This window comes from Nelumbo lutea, chromosome 6 (genome assembly GCF_056320005.1).
Source record: "Nelumbo lutea isolate HS-2025 chromosome 6, American lotus-T2T, whole genome shotgun sequence".
NCBI classification, from domain to species: Eukaryota; Viridiplantae; Streptophyta; class Magnoliopsida; order Proteales; family Nelumbonaceae; genus Nelumbo; species Nelumbo lutea.
This window is the reverse complement of record NC_142689.1, coordinates 26,531,285-26,546,492: the sequence shown is the minus strand read 5'-3', so window position 1 is coordinate 26,546,492 and position 15,208 is coordinate 26,531,285. Positions and strand designations below refer to the sequence as shown.

Genomic DNA, 15,208 nt, shown 5'->3' with positions numbered 1-15,208 from the left:
AACGAGGGTTTATGATAGTCTTTGATTGAGCTTTAGCCAGAGAGAGAAAAGAGCGATTCAATGGAGGGAGGTTATGACCGCTGGTTCGCCCGCTCAAACACAACTGAGTACAACATATCCATTGAAAACTGATGAAGGAAGATTTGGCTCGACCTCACAGTTATGTGACACGTGGCAAAAACAACAGTTCGGCAAAAAAGCAAGCCTAAGGCGTGAACACCAAGGGGACACCAGCGGACCAAATTCCCTACTGGGGGCCCGAACTCACCCTTGGCCCAAAACCAGAAAGTAATCCGAACTGGCCAACCTTGTAACAGCTCGGGGTATACCTCGCCGAACTGGCCAACCTCGCAACAGCTCGGGATATACCTCGCCGAACTGGCCAACCTTGTAACAGTTCAGGATACACCTCGCCAAACTGACCTGCCCTATAGATACCTCCGAGCTCAAGACTTCGCCTCGCTCGCCACCGCATCACCTTCTGGGCACCAAAACCAAACAAGTCGTACCATGCCTGACACTGAGGAAGTCCGTGCCCGAGGGCGCCGCACCTGACTGACTTGGGATTTGACGCTTGGCGGCCACACTCTAAACGGCCACCTGCCACTGCCACTGGCACCGCCATCTCCAGTTAGAGAGACGGTTAGGCAGTAACGGTTCTGTCCCAACAGAAAGGACGACGATCGAATTGACAAGCGCAAGGGTAATCATACTCGACCTGACAAGGGCCTCGGAGCGAGTGCACGAAGTGATTATAAGAGCCCCCTGCCCCCAACAAACGAGGTATGCAAACTTTGCACTATCTGGTTTTATCTTACTTTTGAAGGATTCTAACTTAAGCTTCGGAGCTGTTACACCAGGTTCCCCCCGGAGCTTCCTCATCTCCTCCGTTTCAGGTTCCCTGCTATTCAGTTTAGAAGCAAGGTCGTTGACAGTTAAGACCGGCCGGATCGCGCTTCATCAAAAACTGTTACTTTAAATCTCGATATTAAAAGGGGGATACACACATACCATCACCATAAATCATCCACCACTTGAAGATGAAGAACACGAAGAAGAATAAACCAATAGGAGGGCATCGACAACAACAATAACTGCAACTAACCAGATCAGAATTCAAGGGGTCAAAAAGCTTCAATTCAAGAATGCGAGAACTAATCATGGATCAACCCAGTATAACTGCTTTAAAGGATACATTATGCCACACAAGGTTTTTAAGACCGAATTGGACAACGAATTGGTCAGGGGTTTGGTTCCCGTGTAGAACAGTCTGATCGCCCAAACCGAATGGACAACCTGTTTTGACAAAAAAATAAAAAATGGCCAAACTGTTGGACTGTTCAAATGGTTTGACTGCCCGAGTCAGTGGTTTGCTGACCAAATCAACAATTTTTTGTGAAATAACGATTCTGGGGTAAAATAGAACCGGTCATCTGACCGGTCCAGACCGGTTTTGAAAACCATGATGCCACATGTCTAATGGTTAGAATAGTTCAATTCGATGAAATAAGGGGGTGTTCTTCAACATGAATTGTTTTTATTATGAGTTGTAAAAACAAATCAAATCCATTTGGTTTGAAAAAAACTGATTCTTAAAACCATAAATATATTCTTAGTTGTATTTAAAAAGAAAAAAACTATAAACATGTTCTTGAATTTCTGGTTGAATTACATATTTTCATCTAGTTATTTATATCATGTTCATAAATCATATGTTTGTACCACAAATTTGTTTTTGTTTAAAAAAACCATTATTTTGATGATTTCAAAATATACATGCATTATTTGTTGGAACAAAGACAAGTTGTTTTTCATCTTTTAAAAACAAAAAATACATTTTGAGAACCTTTTTTTTTCTTGCTGATATTACAATTTCAAAAGCAAATGAAAATAAAAACATTTGTATTGTAGAAACCCCCCTAAAAATATAAAAAAGAAAAAAATAAACAATTTCAAATTATCTTTTAAAATCAAATTTGTTAGATGATTAACCTATAAAACAATAAATAATATGGTTTATTGATTATAAAACAATGAATCAACATTTCTAAGAATCAGATAAAACTGCTGGCTCCCAATTTTGATGGCCCAATCATCTGATCCTGTCAAATCATATAACACTTAGGGGTGCAACTTAGAACTTGGGTGAACTCGGGTTGGCCTTTTGTCAATCCCAAAACCTGAAATAGTGTAAAATGCTAATTCGGACCAACCCGAGTTGCATAGCACTATCTTAAATAACTTTTTAATTTACCTACAAAAATAATGACTCTTGCTTTTAGTTAGATTTTTAGAATCGAACCAGACAACAAACCGGTTAGGGTCTAATTTCTGGGTTAAACGGTTTGGTCGTTTGAACCTAGATAATCCATTCTGACAAAAAATAAAAAACGGTAAAACTGTTTAACAGTTCGACCACCCCTCATGAATGCTGTATATTGTTACTATTTCAGAATAATTTGCAAGCCCTATGTGCTCTGTTGTGGTCACTCAAGACCTATAATACATAGCTCAGTTTCTTTGTTTTCTTTTTTTAGTCTATTTTTTCTTTTATCATGGCAGAACAAGATTCATGTAGATGTAGCCAACCCCATGTAGTCCAGTAGGGTTCTGTTTAAGGATGCAACTTGGTCTGATTGGGTTGAGAAATTGTTATATTTTGAATGTGTCCAATTCCAAACTTGAGCAATTCTTGAAACCATGAGAGTATTTCTTCACTCCCACGGCTACCGATCCATTTCTATTATGTGCAAAAATAATCAACCTTATTTTTAGTATGCGGATTAAATTTTTACATATTTTGAGAGAAGGATCTATTGGCCAGATACGGGTATTGTTGAAGAGAATCTCACTATTTTTGAAGAAAGTTCTCATGTTCCTAGGAATTTCTCTACTACTTGGGTATCCTATTCGTCTTATTTCTTAAGAAGTACGTGCGATTACTTGCTCAATAATCTATTTATATTCAATATTTCAGCTCGCAACCAGAGTACAATACTGACTTAAGTATCAGAGCAATCTTGCCAGGTTAACCATTCCAGGTTCTCTAATCGTTTGTTTTACAACTTGGTCCAACTCGCTACATGATTAGTGACTAAATAATCTTCCAAGAACTTCTAGATTGCACACCATCACTATTATTTACTCCAATTAGGCTTATCGAATGAACCATGTTGGATGGACAGGCTACTGAGGAGTGTTGACCAAGAGAGACAAATGTCTACTAGCTTTTCTGATGGCGTTTCCAGCGAGGAGATGAGAAGACGATAAGAAGGAAACGGAGGCAATAGAGAAATTTCAAGGGAGGGCGGGGGAGGAAAAAACTTGAGCGGCACGTTCGAATGGCATTAAACGTATAATATCATTTAATAGATTTCGCACGCGTGCTTACTTTGTCGCTCGTGGGGATACCATTTATTGAACGATGTGCGGCCACGAATCACCATTTCCTATTAAAACAAAAACTATGTGCTTAAGGTGAGGGAAAATTTTAGTAATTTCAATAAAATGATAAAAGTATCCAATTTTTATCAAAATCGGATTTAGTCGGTGTAAACCCCGTTTGAACAGCTTTAATAACTTTGCTTTGGAAATCTCTCCATGAAATAAAGCATAATAGTGTGGAGATATTCTGATGCAAGGTTGTTCTAACGATTCTTGCACTAACTAGAAGCTAATCTCATTTTTATCACTATTTTTGTACTTAAAATTATTTTAAATAAATTTCATTTTATTAACTTTTATTTACCAATAAGATATTTGAATAAAAGCAACCAAAATTAATTATACATTTAAAAAAATAGAAACAAGACAGAAAGAGAAAGAATAGAGAAATGTACAAAAGAAAAAAATGTAATACCAAAAAGATACATAGGATTAATTACTAGTTAATATACCCTTGAAGGCGTTCCCACAGGCTAAAACAGACAAGGCGTTCTTACTTAAATCCCTTTTAGTCACCCTGCTTCTTCCATGGTTTCTCTCCTTGCTTCCATGCCTATATCATCTTCGTTTTTGATAATTACATGCAACTTACCTTGGACTGGATGGGCATATATTTTTCTTTTTTATGAGATTTTAATTGCCTAAAAAAATTGGCTAAGAAATAAGCCAATGCGCATAACCAGTTCTGTGGTAGCTAAAAGTTTGGTTACAAGTTGGAAAGAGGTTCATGTATCAGCTGAGTTACAACTTGCAACAACATAGCAATATTCCAATTAAACAATACATCAAGAACAAAGGCATTATATTTACAAGTGAGGATTGATACCAAAATAGTGATATGATAATATTACAGAAACATTAATTGCAAAAAATTTGCTACATGGCATGAAACAGTGGATAAAAGAAACAATCAATACCAGATGCTGCTCAACACATAGCTGAAAACGTATAGTGGGTAAAACCAAAATATCTGCAAGGGAAAGGCCAATCATACAGAATCAGAATGCTAAAATATCAGAATAGATTGGAAGAGAATGCAAATACAAAAATATAACTAAACAAATACAATAAAGAAAGAAAAAGAACACCTTAAAAATAGCACAAAAATCATTACCTACCTTACATGGAAAATTCATTACCACAACAATTTAAATGTAGTGAAAAGAATTAGTTAGTGGTAAAAACCAAATAATCTTATCTGACCCCAATATACTTTATTGCACTAAACAGAATGGAATGGTGAAACAAGACTCGTGTAGCCAAGCCCATATAGTTGGGCTTAGATGATGATGATGAGTCCCACCATACTATATATAGAGAGATGTAGATGCAAATGCAATCCCTTTTTTTTATCAGTAGAAAAGGAATTTTATTAATGAAAGATTAGGAATTACAAGATCTGGGGTGTAAGTTCCATTCCAAATCAGCAAGGATTATAGATTTTCCAAAAACATATGCCGTCTCACAGCCCGTTGTTTGGCCAGAGAATCTACCATTCCATTTGCTGTTCTTCTTACCCACTTAAAGGAAACATTTAATTCTCTTGTTAGACTTACAATCTCCCTAAATTTATACCTAAATACCCAAGGAATCTGGGTATTAACCCCCTACAGTAGACTAACCAGTTCAGCTGTCAATTCATCGCTATGCTCCAAAGGTCCTGAATATTGAACCACCACCCTACCTTCTTTATCTTTGAAGACACCCCCCCTACCCCCCCGCCATTCCATCACTTCCCTTGCCTTGTCTATAGCCGATAGTGCCACCTCTTTCCATGTTCTTAAATTATCATTTAGTGAAAAGACTTTGAAATCATCCAAAGTTTTCACCCAATGTGCAGCTTCCAGCTTAACTAACTCGAGGATTTCTGCTTGGGTCCTACTCTTAAGTCTTATCATTGAAAATACTATCATCTCACTCTTAATATGTGGTTTATCTCTAATGCAACAACATGTACCATTTCTTTTAATGGGAATTTATACCTAGCAGATTGATAAGTATCTGCTAAAGAGTTAACTTTTTAACCAATACCCATAAAATTAATCTCTGCGCACTCTATTATATTCTTTTTCTAAATTAATACAATGTATGTGACAATTCTTCCCTTTCTTAAGCTTATCTAACAACTATGAAGCAATATACCCTTGACTTGTGATGGTTAGCCTCCCTGTAATGAAGCTAGTAAATCTTTGATATCCATTTTCTTTTAATGTAGATGCAATCTTTTGATCTGTTTTGTTTTTTTTTTCATTGATTAGCTGCAATGCTAATTTTGAGCTATTAGGACCAATTACATGGTATTCTTTCTATTATAGAATTGTATAATCACAAGAAATTCATATATTAAAATAATAAGAAATTGAGGCAACAAATGGACTATTCAGATATCTAATGATCCAGAACCAGCCAAGAATTTCTACTGGCTGGTTAAAGTTGGGGAGCTATAAAAATCTGACTAAACTGTAGACTGATTAGTTGAAATGCAATTCTAAAACAAGTTCTGATTGTAACCAATAGGCCCTACAAACACACATTGCCATGTGCACATACCATGTATAGTGAAAAGAAATACGAGATAAATCATAAAATGACTCAAGTAGCTTTTTGAAAAACAATGCATACTTACATAGAATAGTTGGATACCATTACGTTAGTTTTACAATCCCAACAAGAGGGCAAAGATCTTTTGAACCAAAGTTTTGGCATTCATCAGGCGAAATCGATTGTAGCGTTGGGATGACAACTGAGTTTAGAATAAACAAGCTGCACCAGAGAGATTGAAAATTTTAAGTAAATTGGTTGCAACTGTGATTAACTTAACCAAGATACTTCATGTGCAATAAACTTTACATTCAACTGAATAATGACCAAAAGAATTAAAAATCTATACAAGTAATTGCATTTGTGCATAGGATTCCAAAAGAAAACTGAATAACATTCAGTAAAAGAAGAAAGAGAGTGTCGTACCACGGGCTAGGCTGGTCCGTGGGCCAAGCCTTGGGCCAGGTCGGGCTGTGGACCTGGCCAAAGCAATTTATTTAAAAAATTGAAAAAAAAACTTAAAATTTTAATTTTATATGAATTTTGATGTATTCGATTGCTTATATATACAACAATTAAATAAATTAGTATAATAAAATTGAAAACAATTGTTTATTTTATTAATATATTATACTATATATTATTATACAATTATGTAATTATAATTTATATAATATATTATATATTATTTATAATATAAATAATATATGGACCGTATCAGGCCAGACCGCGGGCAGCACGACCCACTCAGTCGTGCCATGCCGGCACGGCCCACGGTACATCATGCCAGGCGGCAGGTGGCACAGCCCGATTTATGAAAGTAGGACCATGCTAACATATAGAGCAAATAAAATGAGTAATTTTCTTAAACCATCACCAGTAAATTATTCAGTGAAGAAGAGAGGGCCATACCAGCAGATTTCCAGAAGAAGCAGACTGCAGAGCTTGTTGGAGCACATGCTGCTTTCTCTGGGCATCCACAAAGTTGGGTGCAGCCACTGCAGAGTTCTTATCCTTTGTAGTATGACCAGAAAATGTGCTAGCAACTTGGCTCTTGTCTGAAATCGAGTTCAAATTCCTACTTGGTAAGCTTCGCTGCAATGGGTTTCCAAGAATAGTGGTTTCTGTCGGGGACACAACATTGAGATTGTATGGCTTGGCCCCATAAAAAGATGCAGAACCAGCAACACCATGCCAGAAAGGATTCATCCTTGTAAACTACTGATGACAGTAGATGCTCCGAGCAATGTGGTAATGAGTTGCGCACCTCTTTGGCCGCTGTTGAGAGAAACAAATGTGGTACCTAAATTTTTTTAACACCAGATCACCACAAGATCATTAGAGAACTTTTGGTACATCGCCCAAGTGGACACACTACATAAAGAAAATGACACATACCTGACCAGGCGTCGAAGATCCAGAACTCCCATCCATGGACACAACAGCTTGAAATGGTGGCATGTATCTGCTTATGAAAATTGGGGTAATTTCTTAGCTATGAAATATTTATTGTTACGGTTACAATGATAAATAACCAAAACATCCAGGGAAATATAACGAGGTAATCGGATTCGCACCCAGAGAAGTAAGCCCGCTATAGTCATCGGCAACGGAGAAGAGGTGAATTGAGCTGAAACAGAGAAGAAAATTATGAGAAAAAGCAAAGATAAGGAGAAGAAAGGAAGCCACTCAATGCGATAGCGTGGGGTCAATAAAACAGACACCCTGCATTGCAAAAATTGGAACTTCAAGTAGGTTTACCGGGTTTCTCCGCCTTCAAATCATTTCTTCCAGATTTTTGTTGGGCTGGCGGCGGCGGAGGCGGCTGCTGCTGTTGAACTTGTTGCGGTTGTTGCTGTTCGGTGCCACCAATACTGCGACTTTCCCTATCAACCTTCTCTAAATCAAGCTGTAGATCAAGAAGAACCCTTTCCTTATTTCCAATAGGTTTCTGGCACAAAATTTGAAACATTTAGTGAACAATCTCCAGAGAGATTAAAAAAAAAAAGCAAAAGATATGAACAAAATAAAGAGTAAAAAATTAGAAAGTAACCATCTTCTTTCGAGCAGAAGCATTGGAAGATGACTGAGAGATCGGAGCCGGTGATGCTACTACAACACTTGGTCTCGCCGGTGTCTCGCCGTTCTTGCATGTTAAAAAATATACCACATTTGCAGGCGGAAAGCTCTTCCGATCACCGCCATTGAGAGAGAGGGGGGAGAGAGAGAGAGAGGGAGAGAGAAGGCAAGGTCTGCCACTGTTACTGCTACTGCCGGAAGCAAGAGAAGGGAAAACCTAAAAACCCCAAATAGGGAGAGAGGGGGAGAGAGAGAAAGTACGAGAGAGGTGATGTGGGGAGAGCAAAAAGACAAAAAAAAAAAAAAAGGAAAGATGATGGAGAGATCAGAGCCGGTGATGCTACTACAACACTTGGTCTCGCTGGTAATGTTGAAGCTTGCCGGTGAAACTGCTAGCATGTCCGATCACCATCATTGAGAGAGATGTTACTTTGCATTTTCATTGACAGGCTCTCCTTCGGAACAGCCATCGATCAGATCTACGCGAAGAGGAGACAGGCCCGAAGGAGCTCTCCCTTCGAACTTAGGAAGAAGCATCTCGAACGGCAGCGAAAATCGAAAGGCGAAGGAGCTCTCTGGAAGAGGAACTCTCCCTTCGAACTTGGGAAGAAGCATATCGAAGAAATGGGAGAAGCATGCAATTGATGCGATACACGCGTGAAATATTTGCACGCTACTCGCACGAGTAGATTCCGTTTCGGAGAAACCACCTATTCCAGATTAATATATATATATATATATGGATAAGATAAGATGAGAATCACTTCAACTAAACTTTTCCCTCTCTTATTTACCGAAACGAATGGGGCGTAAGGTTTAATACAGAATGCAAGTTTTGCACTCCGTATATTTGTATTTGTACTCCTTCAAACCTGAGCCTATATATTCCAAAAATGAATGAAAACCCTCTCTGGTTTCCAGTCGATCCGCCTGCGCTCTCTCGCCATTTCTTCTCTAACCTCGGTCTCTGCATATCAGCAGTAATGGTTTGATTTCACAATAACTCGGTATAGGTCTTCCTCTCTATCTTTCTCTCAGGGTAGTAAGACTTGAAAGAGGCAACTGCTCTTCTTCAAGACTTCAATGGCCCGATTTCACAATCTCTCATCTTCCATTCTACTTCACATCTTGTTGGTTAAGCGATATGCTCCCTTTTGATTACTACCAACAACTCCATTCTCATCTCTTCCATCTCTCCTCTTTTTCTCTATCCTCAGCCCAGCCGGCAGCCAGTACCGAACACCTCTATCCTCATCTCTTCTGTCTCTTTTCGTTCTTCCCTTAGCCAGAAGGCACTATCAACACCTTCATCCTCAATCTCAAGTCAATCCCATCTTTTTTAGACTCTTTCGTTTCTCTTCTGCTCAAGATCAATTGAAGTTAGTCATCAGCTTACCGTGGTTCTTGATGAAGTCAGCCGACTGTTCAATGCCATGTCATGGATCCAGACGTTGATGCCCACACTCTGTTGGCTTTCCATGTTTTTATTTCAGAAAACGCCACTAAGAAACTTAGAATGTAAGATCGATTGAACATCTGCGCAAAGATCTCTGGCTGATTATTTGTTTTGAAATTGGGATTATCAAGTTCAGGCTTTTAACTCCATCCTTAGGCAACAAATCCGCAAAAATTAGCAAGGGATAGTTGTGTTCTTGGTAAGTGCAAATTTTCATTGAGTTTTAGGCTTTTAGCTTGTTGCTTTGATGCTTATGGCTCTATATTGCCATTATTTGCAAACTATGACAACCTCTAATCTCAAAAGTATGGGTCGAAACAAAAATCCCTCAGTTTGTTTCTTATCAGCATAAATAATAAATTCATAACAGGCCACATGAATCTTTGTAAGTTAAAATAGAATTGCTCCTTTTTTATGTGTTATTATTTTGGAATGAATAGCTGTTTGAGAACCGCTGAAGTGGCCTCGTGACTGAACTGAATGACTTATTGCGTTAATGAAAAAGTCACTAAGGAGGTTATGATCACCTTTGTTTGAATGTGATGCAGACATGGAAGGGAAGAAATTGCTAAGGAAGAAGAAATAAGTGGTCTTTAGTTTCATTATGGCATATTGGCATATTGGGTTGATTACTGTACCCCCAAAATATTTGATGGTATAACTATTTTTCCCGCTCAAAGGCAAAACAATAAATCATTCAGTTCAGCCACTTCAGCTGTTATCAGATGACATCTTAATATTTCAATTCGTATAAAAATATTTCAAATCTTCATGGAATGTTGATCTGGGGATGGTGTAGATCATTACCTGGCCCAAAGCTTTCATGAATTGGCATCTCACAACCTGAACCCAACACTGACCTGATTAGGGGCATACAAACAAAAATCCATTCCAATAAGGGTGCAGTGCTGGGGTGGGTTATGCAATTAACCCACCCATTGACATCCCTTACAGGTAATTGATAATTCTAATTTGCTCCATCATTGCCCTCCTAGCAGTGTAAGAAAGGGAAACTAATCTATCACAAAAATTGGGGTAAGAGTAGTTTTCTCCTCCCCCCACAATGTTGTTTTCCACTATTTTAATTTTTCACTTTGCTCCTTTGATCATCATTCGTTATAAGACTTGGTTGATGTGTTTCAAAAGAATATTGATGACAAGCAGATTAAATTCTTTTGTTCCACAGATGGCTCCTCCAAGGAAGTCAAAGAAGAACAAAAAGAAATCAATGGATTCAAAGAAATGCATAAACATAAGTTTGGTTCCTCTGGAACCCAAGCCTACCGAATTTGATTGGTGGGATAGTTTTTGGCAAAAGAATTCAACTTCAGGTTCATCTCTCACTTAACCTTCACCATTTTTATCATTCTTTTTTTTTCTGGTTAATATCAAGCAAGTAGACCTTGCCATGGAAAACAGTTACCGGGTTTTCTATTTTCAAATTAAAGTTGTGTTTTTACCTTAATCTCGTTGCTTCTTATTCAGGATTTTTTCAGGATGCAGTATGGGTTCTCTTGAATGATAAATTTTAATTTCATTGTTATTGAGAAATGGAATTTTTGCAAAATCCATGATTGCAAACTGCTAATGTGATCAGACTTCATAAACAGAGTCATGTAATCTTTAAACTTGAGAATATTTAACCCTTATTCCTTAATTCCTCATTATGGGTTTTTAAATCATTTCTTACTACTTCAAACCATGACTTTTTGGTCTTCCCCTAGTTCTTCCAGCCCCATTCAACTTATAATAGATCACTTCTTACTGGTGCTATATATGAACTTGTTTGTTTGCACGTGCCCAAACCATCTTATTCTACTTTCCCTCATTTTGTCACCTATTGGAGGTTGGAGCTACTCCTAGGTTCTTTACAATAAAGTTCATTACCAATTATTTCCTTTCTAGTTTTCTCATTCATCTATCTCAATATTTTCATTTTTGCCACACTCATTTTTCAGACATGTTGTTTTTTGACTATCCAATGCTTTATACAACACTATTTATCAAAAAAAAAAAAAGAAAAAAACTTTATAGAACACTGCCGACCTCTAACCATTTTATAAAGTTTTCCTTTTAGCTTAAGTGGTATTTTCCTATCACAGAAGATTCCAGATGCACTCCATTTTTCCCATCATGTTATAATTCTATGAGCAACATCCTCTGATCATCCTCAATCTTTCCCTTGTGAATTATCAAACCAGGGTAACGGAAGAAGTCACTTGGTCTCTAATCCTAATTGTACCCTGATTTCCATTCCTATTATTATTAAATTTATATTGCATATATATTCTGTTTTAGTCCTACTTATTTGATTTTGTTTAAAGGCTGTTTTGTCCTATTAATCTGTATAAAAATGTTTCCCTAGAATATAATGGATGAAATATCTGGTATATTGGCAAATACCCCCTTAGAGAAAGATTGGTTGATGAACAACACAGATATGTTTATATTAGGTCTAAGGAGTTTACTTGATCTTGAATAGAAAAAAAAAAAAGAGTTTACTTGATCTCATCAGAAGAGTTCCTCTTGAACTTAAGGATAATGCATAAATAAGATGTTACAGAGAATGTCAGGAGGTAAGTGGCATGGCAAGTTGTACAATCATTTCCATCAATCCATTAGATGGGAATATATAAACTTTTACACCTACAATGATTACCAATTTTCCCTATCTTCAAGCTATTCCTGCTATTTAAAATTTTTTTTTGTATGAATGTTTTAGTCAGTTGCTGTAACATGCATGTGGAGGTGGGAGCCACTAGAAAAGAAACTGAAGAGATTAAGAAGAAGTGAGCACAAAGAGCACCAGTTCCAATTATTTTTGAACCCAAATAATGTTATTATTTAATGACCGGAAGAACATTATTTTTGACCCTTATATTGTAAATGATGTATATGGGGCATATTCAATAGGCAATTCTATCTTTGCATGAGGAGCTTTTTCCCTTCTCAACACTTATTGTAGTAATAGAATTATTCTTTTTACTTTAAGAAAGGAGAATCAGTCACCATTGGCTCCAAGGAGCTGTGATTTAAGCACTCCCTCATTCTGTGTAGCTTAACCGCACCAAAACTGTAGTGCAAGCAAAAAATTGTCTTCTTATTTTCCCACCAAGTGGAGTATAGGAGATTCATCCACATAAAATGTATATCTTTGTCTGAACTTAGTAAAATGAGAGCATATTAGCTGAACTTGATAGCTGTTTTGCAGGCTGTGGGATCAATCATTTTGCTCCACACCAACCATAAGGTGCATATGGCCCACAATACCAATCCCTCACTTGCATTTATGTGTGATGTGGAACAAAACGATTGGTCTCACAGCCTGTAAAACAGATATCAAGTTTAGCTAATCCTTTATCCAGTAAAACTTCCTGACCCTATCAAAAAATTTACACAATAATACATGCGTGTATTGCGCAGAATGAAATTAGTTGTAGGACCTATCTTTTTCATTTATTTCTTTGGTTTGGGGTTTGTTCTACAGCAGTAGAAGCTTACAGAGAAGGAGAGCTTGTTTAGTGTAAAGGAACATGAAATGAGAGGTACAGTGAATGGACCACTACATCCTAGTTGGAAGAACAGAATTCTAATTATTTTGGTTTTTCTCTTACTTTCTAGTTCATGGACCAGGAGTATCCCATATCTCTAGTAGGATGAAATTGGAGTTAAAAGAAAATGCAGTCATCCTTTGAATTCCTCCAGGAAGAAACTTCAATTTTCCATCCTAGCTATTTCACTTCTCTAAATAAGAATGTTTTGTACTCTTGTTTAGTAAGTCATACTGATTTGTTGGTTTCTACCAAGGAACACTTGACACTAAACCAACCTGAGAAACAAGTGAGTATTGAGTTGTCAAAGTACATTATTGTTTTTTTTTTTTGATAAATATCTAAGTACATAATTGTTATGATCCTTCACTCAATAAATGCAGGTTCGGCACCCAATGATGAAATAGAAGGATTCAAATATTTCTTCAGGGTATCAAGGAAGACATTTGGTTACATCTGTTCCCTTGTGCGACAAGATCTTGTCTCAAGGCCCCCATCAGGTCTCATCAACATTGAGGGAAGGCTTCTTAGTGTTGAAAAGCAAGTTGCAATTGCCCTAAGGAGGTTGGCCTCTGGAGACTCTCAAGTCTCAGTAGGGTGGGCCTTTGGGGTTGGGCAGTCCACAGTGTCTCAAGTGACCTGGAGATTCATTGAGGCCATGGAGGAGCGAGCTAAGCACCATCTCAAATGGCCAGATTCCAACAGAATGGAGGAGATCAAGTCCAAGTTTTTAGCAGCATTTGGATTGCCAAACTGTTGTGGTGCTATTGATGCAACCCACATAGTCATGACACTTCCAGCAGTTGAAACCTCAGAAGATTGGTGCGACCAAGCAAATAATTATAGTATGTTCATACAGGGAATTGTAGATGATGAGATGAGATTTCTTGACATTATGACTGGTTGGCCTGGTGGAATGCCCCTTTCACGGCTCTTAAAGTGCTCAGGGTTCTTCAAGCTCTGTGAGAGTATGTACCGATTGAATGGACATGTAAGGACGTTATCTGATGGAGCTGAAATTAGAGAGTTCATAGTAGGAGGTTCTGCCTATCCTCTTCTCCCTTGGCTCATCACCCCATATGAAAGCAATGGTCTGTCAAGCTCCATGGTTGATTTTAATGCAAAGCACAAGGCTGCAAGGTTGCTAGCAGAAAGGGCATTCTCACAGTTGAAGGGTACTTGGAGAATACTTCACAAGGTTATGTGGAGACCTGACAAGCAGAAACTACCCAGTATCATCTTGGTCTGTTGTCTACTCCACAATATTGTTATAGACAGTCGAGATACACTACTACCAGATGTTCTTTTATCTGATCACCACGACCCAGGCTATGGAGCTGAAATCTGCCAACAGGTTGACCCCCAGGGGGAGACCATGAGAGAAAACCTTACTAAACATTTACAACATTGCAAATAGGATACTCCTGTGAAGTTGATCAATGTGCTAGTCCATCGTAGTTATGGATGGAGTCTTGAATTGGGCACATCGGAAGGCAAAAACTTCTTTCCTTGTCACATTTGAGGAAATTGAGAGCAACAGTTTTAACTGTGATCAGCTTGTTTGCGCATCTAGATAACATAGAAACGAGTCATCAGTCCTTGCAGTTGGCTTCTAAGAAGCATTGTGGACTAGATTTCAATTGATCGGTGCGATCTCTGAAATGGCAAATGTAGTTGATTTGTTTGGCATCAAGGCTGTTTCTTCAAAAAATGGCATCACATCTGAAATACGTTTTTTGGGAAAACACCTGATGCTTGGTCAGCCATTTTTTCTGTAAAACGTTCTCAGACCATTGAAAAATGCCTATGTGACAGCAACAGCAATAGTACTGAACAAAAGTTTTCTGAGAAGACAGCATGCTGATGCAGCACCGTTTTTTCATAAAACGCCTCAGAAAAAGGCTGTTGATGCACGGCTATTTGCCAAATGCTGTGATCTGAATGTTTTGATGGATTCTTCCTGCGCTGATATATCACCAGTAACTCTCACCTTTCAGTAGAGTTTTGATCTCAGGAGCTCATAGTGGGGTTCATCCGAATTTTTGACCCGTATTCATTATTCAATGAGCCTTGTAAACTAGTTCCGTGTTCTCAAGGCAATCCCATATTCGCTCTCTCAGGTGATAGACCTCCCTAC

General features: G+C 38.0%; 2 protein-coding genes across 4 annotated transcripts; one reads left to right on the top strand and one right to left on the bottom strand.

The window, feature by feature from the left end:
• Window positions 1-4,174: 4,174 nt before the first annotated feature.
• LOC148848095 (uncharacterized) lies at window positions 4,175-8,701 on the bottom strand. 2 transcript variants are annotated; one of them, XM_088949893.1, is made up of 7 exons: window positions 8,039-8,701; window positions 7,747-7,894; window positions 7,563-7,615; window positions 7,384-7,450; window positions 6,898-7,288; window positions 6,071-6,207; window positions 4,175-4,414 (listed from the first exon to the last, which is right to left on the bottom strand). In XM_088949893.1, the coding sequence occupies exons 1-5, from the start codon at window positions 8,039-8,041 to the stop codon at window positions 7,191-7,193; spliced, it is 369 nt and encodes a 122-aa protein (XP_088806019.1). In that variant the 5' UTR covers window positions 8,042-8,701; the 3' UTR covers window positions 4,175-4,414; window positions 6,071-6,207; window positions 6,898-7,190. The 2 variants fall into 2 exon arrangements, with proteins under 2 accessions (XP_088806019.1, XP_088806018.1); XM_088949892.1 differs by having other exon boundaries at window positions 7,747-7,936; window positions 8,039-8,692.
• A 179-nt stretch (window positions 8,702-8,880) lies between these two features.
• On the top strand, window positions 8,881-14,764 carry LOC148848094 (nuclease). Of its 2 annotated transcripts, none has more exons than XM_088949889.1 (3): window positions 8,881-9,719; window positions 10,707-10,851; window positions 13,455-14,764. In XM_088949889.1, exons 2-3 carry the CDS (start codon window positions 10,707-10,709, stop codon window positions 14,486-14,488), a joined length of 1,179 nt encoding a protein of 392 aa, XP_088806015.1. In that variant the 5' UTR covers window positions 8,881-9,719; the 3' UTR covers window positions 14,489-14,764. The 2 variants fall into 2 exon arrangements, with proteins under 2 accessions (XP_088806015.1, XP_088806016.1); XM_088949890.1 differs by having other exon boundaries at window positions 8,977-9,719; window positions 10,685-10,851.
• The last annotated feature ends 444 nt before the right edge of the window (window positions 14,765-15,208 follow it).